Genomic DNA, 6,044 nt, shown 5'->3' on the forward strand with positions numbered 1-6,044 from the left:
TTGAGTGTATATCAAGACACATATAAAAATTACACGAGTCACATAACCAAAATAACTTACATTAATCAATTAAAATGAATAATAATATAATGTAAAAAATTTAATAAGATAATTTAAAAATAACTTACTATAAACCTTGAATTAATACAATTTTATTTAAGTTACCTATATTATCTGAATTAAATACATAACTAATTTACACACTTATGACCAATTATGTTGATAATATTCATTCATGAAATAAAAGAAATGATACAAAGACCACTTCAATGCAGATTTAAAACTTCTCACATCAGTAGCCAACATTTATTATGACAGGTATGCGCAAATGACTACTGCGAATCGTTATGCTCAGTTAAGCACTGTTTGGCCGTCGGCAATAGCTTACGATTGAATGTCTCTGATAGTGCATGAAATCATTATATATTTATATGGGACATTTTATTTATACTACTGAAATTAATAAGAAATTGAAACCCCAGTATTACTGCTTCCTATACATTATTTATAACACATTAATGTAACTGAAAAGCTATGTTCTGTATAACTTTCAAGCGTAAGTTGTAAGCAAAGTTATGAAGTTGAATACAAATATCTCTGATGGAAACAGAATTTTCTTTCAAATTTAACCACCATCAACTTTCCTAAACAAAAGTATTCTATGTATGTTATAGTTAAAATGTCCATTTCATTTCAGAAAGGGGGCTTTGAATTGATGTAAATGGAATGTTCATACTTTACAGGCACTGGTGAGAAACTTTCTCCAGACAAATAATGTTGTAACCTGATCTCTTGTACTGCAGAGGTTCTTACTCCATTGTGTGCTTTCTGTTTTTGAACTAAGTTTGATATCACTTAGCTCATGCCCCTCCAGAATGTTTTGAGTGAAGTCATATGAAACTCAAATAAAAATGTTTGTGACGATGGTGTATTGCTACAAGTATTATGTGTTTTGACAATATCCATCGTCTGCTCAATTTTTTAAGAAACCATCCTGTTTCTTTTTCAAAGCACAACATTTCAGAGACTGGATTCTGAAAAAGAAACAAGACTTTTTTAAAATGTAGATAATACAATGGATAATGTCCAAAAACATAATACTTTCAACATTTGAAAACAAAAAACACTCAATGGGGTAAGAACCTCTGCAGTACAAGAGGCCAGGGTTGCAAATTATTTGTAGCTATTCAAGTGAATTAGTGGTTCTTTGGGAGGGAGCAGTGCACAGAGGCTGGTGGTATGATAGCATATTTTCTTACCGACAGGGTGTGTTAGCATACCCTCTTACCGACCTAGCTCTCGGCGCTGGCGGCAGCCATTTTGTATCAATAGAGTATTCTCCGGACCGCTCCGGACACGACGGGAATAGTGATGCTTTGATGACGTCACTGCCGCTACGTTGCCCGTCAATAGCGCTGTGGGCGGTGAGTTACTATTCTGTTCTGTGGCACCGACAGCTCTTACACGCGCATTATATCCCTGAAACCTCAGCGCCCTCAACTTCTCGTCTGCTGAAAATTTCAAAGTTCAAACGCGGAAAAACAACCGCACGTCTTTGCATTTCATCCATTTCGTAGTCAAGCCTGGTGAGTTCTCTGTTACATAAGTATTCGTGCAATTTGTAATTAATTTTAGTTTGATTAATGATGTAGAGCTAAAAAATGGAGTGTCATGTTCTGTGGACATTACATGTTGGTACGTGTAGTGTGGAAAGTATGGTGTTTAAATTTTTCGGCATGATGTATGTTTTGTAATGTAATGTTTTAATGCAGAAACTAATTTATTCTTCTCAATCAACCTGATGTGTGTTTAAGCCATAAAATGCTCGTATGAAATTTTCATAACCTCAGCTTATCTATTTGTCCACATATAAAATGAAATTGAGTTTACAAACTGCGACACATAGGCCATGACATACTCTGTAAAATTATTTCCGTGGTTAATGAGGGCTGTGTTCTGTAGTGCTACGTATGTAGGAATCGAAGAGAACGCGGGAAATAATGACAGTGGTATGAAACCGATTTTGAAGAACAGAAGACTAATTCAAGAAACCTTTATTAGAACTTCATTCTCTCTCTCCACTTTAGTTGTATATTTCATATTAAACTATTACTAAAGAAATATACTCGGTTGTAGTACTGTAATTTATATAAATACAAGTGTTAATAGTAGTGATAACAGATCAGAACCTGATTCAGGAGGAAATTAAGAGGCGATTGAACTCGGGTAATGCTTGTTACCATTCAGGCCAGAACCTCTTGTCTTCTAGTCTGCTGTCCAAAAACATAAAAATTAGAATATACAAAACTATAATTTTGCCTGTGGTCTTCTATGGGTGTGAAGCTTGGTCTCTGACATTAAGGGAGGAACATAGACTAAGGGTGTTTGAGAACAGGGTGTTGAGAAGAATATTTGGACCAAAGAGAGATGAAGTGACAGGAGGTTGGAGAAAACTGCATAATGAGGAGCTTCATAACTTGTACTCTTCTCCAGGTATAATTAGAATGATCAAGTCAAGGAGGATGAGGTGGGCAGGTCATGTAGCATGAATGGGGGAGACAAGGAATGCATATAGGATATTGGTAGGAAAGCCAGAAGGAAAGAGACCACATGGAAGACCAAGGTGTAGGTAGGTGGACAATATTAGAATGGATCTTAGAGAGATAGGATGGGATTATATGGATTGGATAGATCTGGCTCATGATAGGGACCAGTGGAGGGCTCTTGTGAATACGGTAATGAACCTTCGGGTTCCATAAAATGCTCGGAAAGTCTTGAGTAGCTGCAGAATTGGCATCTCCTCCAGAAGGGCTCAGCTCCATGAGTAAGTAAGTTAGTAGTATTACAAAGGTACTGTGAACAATCTAATCTGAGGTAATAAATGCCTGAGTTCAAATTGGCAGGATCTTGTACTTGTATGAAGGTGGAATTTTGCTGTATTTTTTGCTGGGCATTTAGTAGCTTCGATGTTTAGTAATATAATTAATTAGAATGATGTATATTTAATCAGGTAATATAAGTAACAAATTAGAAACAATTTTACAGACACCATCATAATGAAAGTATGAAAGCAGTAAAATTTACGTCTGAAAGTAACGTGTTATGTTGTATATACTATGTAGAACATGCTTAGGGGTGAAGATGGCTAATACTAAATATTGGAGACTTATTCAATTTATAGTGAAATACAGTAAGTTGGATTTGTAAAGAAAGAAAGAAAGAAAGAAATATGAGACCACTTCATGCTATAGGCCTACTTCTATTTAACTGACAACAAAATGCTTTAATTATAAATTTTTATCACTAAGTCTGAAGGGTTAAAATGCACAGTAATTAGGGTCTGTGCTTTGGAGTTTGTACAAAGTATTAAATAAAAATTGAAAATGACAGATGCAGAGAAAACTCTGAATTTAGAATGTAATTTTTGAAAGGGGGATAGAGTTAAAAATTGACACTTTTTAATACAAAGATTTACATATCAAATGCAGAATTTGCACAAGTTTTCCCTTGTCACGAATAACATTCTTAAATATGGCAATACAGTATTTTTTGTGTCTTCCAAAATATTTAGTGAAACAAACCTTGAACCTTTTCACATGGAAGCTATTTCCCTGTCTTTAACTATGACCTTGGTACCTTCAGTATTTACTATGAACACGAAACTATACCATATTACCACGTCAGTGTTATCCCTCTAATAAAACGAAAGTGTTGTTATAATTTTGATTGGCATTTAAAGTGTCCAGGGCTTTGAATCCATGTACCACTTTAAATGTTTAAGAGACCACCAGAAGCAGACCAAGAATATAGTGTTATGTAGCAGGTAGCTGTAACTCGTGGGCTGTTTTGACATTTAAACTGATCATAATGCATCACTTTGCCACACATCCCTTTCTTTCTTCACATTTATGTTTCTCAACCACATTCCAGAATTGAGGCATTGGAGATCATATTTCCCCATGCTTTCTTCCCTGTTAAGTTTCACATTGAACATACTTACTTACTTACTTACTTACTTACTTACTTACTTACTCATGGAGCTGAGCCCTTCTGGAGGAGACGCCAATTCTGCAGCTACTCAAGAATTTCCCAGCATTTTATGGAACCCGAAGGTTCATTACCATGTTCACAAGAGCCCTCCACTGGTCCCTATCCTGAGCCAGATCTATCCAATCCATACAATCCCATCCTATCCCTCTAAGATCCATTCTATTGTCCACCCACCTACGCCTTGGTCTTCCCTGTGGTCTCTTTCCTTCTGGCTTTCCCACCAATATCCTATACACATTTCTCATTTCCCCCATTCGTGCTACATGACCTGCCCACCTCATCCTCCTTGACTTGATCATTCTAATTATACTTGGAGAAGAATACAAGTTATGAAGCTCCTCATTATGCAGTTTTCTCCAACCTCCTGTCACTTCATCCCTCTTTGGTCCAAATATTCTCAACACCCTGTACTCAAATACCCTCGGTCTATCACATTGAACAGCAGTAGTAGTAATTCTAACATATTTTATTAGGATAAAGTCTGTTTCCAAATGAATATATAACTTTTTGTTTCAGGCAAAAATGACTGGAAGTGATTCAGATGTTTTGGAAATTAATGTTGATCCAGAAGAGGAAAAGAAGAATTACGAAGGTAGGCTTTCATTAGAATTCATATTTTTTTTCTCCAGGCAAAGTATATCAGAATTGAATTCTGGAATTTTTATGGTATAATAAGAATTAGATGTTAGCTATTTTTCACTTGGATTAAGTTATTCCATACTTCTCTTCACCACCATGTTCAGATCAGCTGTGGGGTTCACGCCGCCCTATATTGAACGAGTATCCCCCAACTATAAATTTGGCAATGCTTGAAACTGAGCACTCATCTCTATCTTGTACTGACATTAAGAATCTATGGGGTGACACCTGCACCCCTCCATTGCCACATAGGCATATGGGTGCAACATTTTCTTTCACAGTGATGTTCTCCAATCAATAAATATGACTTAGTTCTTTGATAAGTACTGAATCTGCATTCATCAAATGTAAAGATTTTACAAAACTTTTGAAACCATTCTTCATAGAGGAAATAAATACTGCATATAGTTGCAAGACATTTTGCTGTTCATTACTGAAACTTTCATTTTGTTATGTTGCAGAAGAACATTTTGTATGGCATGATTATTTGGAATCCACACATGCGGATGAAGTGCCACAGACATCATTTCTTCATGTGAGTGTCACTAGGCTATTTACATTTCATTGCTTGACATTGTGTTACTGACTTTACTTCACAGTATCAATATATTAATTGCCATACGTTCCTCTGATATGTCCATATACACAGTATCTACACAGCGCCACATCCCAGAAGACGGCATTCTTCAAATTAAACTAAGCATGGTAATAGTATTCCCCCCACACACTGAAGTTAAAGATATTTTCCCTATGGTTGATTATGAAGGCTTTAGCACTATATAATTAATGCTTGGTACTAACTCATGAAGAGGTGACTCAAGTAACTTTAAAATTTACCAACATATTGTCCATCATGTTAGGGCTACCAACGTTAGAAGTATATTTGTAAAAACTAAACTCTGAGGCTAATGTTAGAATCTTCCTCCAACAAGTCCACAAGCTTTGGCTTTTTGTTTTGTATTTAAAAGATTGTTTGATTCCATTTTTTAAAGATTAGTGTTTTTAAAAATTGATATCTGAGTACATACTTCTAAGGCTGGTAGTCCTAACACGACAGACATGACTTGGGTCACCCACTAATGTGCAAGTGCCCATATGCAGTAGAGAATGTGTAATTATTATTATTATTATTAAAATACATTTCTTTGATCCAACAGTCACCCCGTAGGGCTGGATATAAAAAATTGTCATATATCATGTCAGAGACGAACAGTCACATGCAGTAGAATACAGATACACATTAAATGTAACATGTAAAATCTAAAGTACAAAGTAATAATAAATCAAGCCTCTTGGAAAAAATACAAGTTGTCAGTAAAAAAACATATAAAAATATAAAATAATGAATAAGGCCT

The 6,044-nt window shown here is 35.4% G+C and overlaps 1 protein-coding gene across 1 annotated transcript in view; it reads left to right on the forward strand.

Annotated features, from left to right (window-relative positions):
• Window positions 1-1,605: 1,605 nt before the first annotated feature.
• LOC111868026 (scm-like with four MBT domains protein 1) overlaps window positions 1,606-6,044 on the forward strand; it is a gene marked incomplete in the record, with an annotated part of 47,518 nt that continues 43,079 nt past the window's right edge. Inside the window, 3 exon segments of the mRNA XM_033752910.1 lie at window positions 1,606-1,695; window positions 4,567-4,642; window positions 5,151-5,224. Coding sequence (XP_033608801.1) covers window positions 1,672-1,695; window positions 4,567-4,642; window positions 5,151-5,224 — 174 coding nt within the window.

The sequence above is a fragment of the Cryptotermes secundus genome, unplaced genomic scaffold, assembly GCF_002891405.2.
Source record: "Cryptotermes secundus unplaced genomic scaffold, Csec_1.0 scaffold635, whole genome shotgun sequence".
NCBI lineage: Eukaryota > Metazoa > Arthropoda > Insecta > Blattodea > Kalotermitidae > Cryptotermes > Cryptotermes secundus.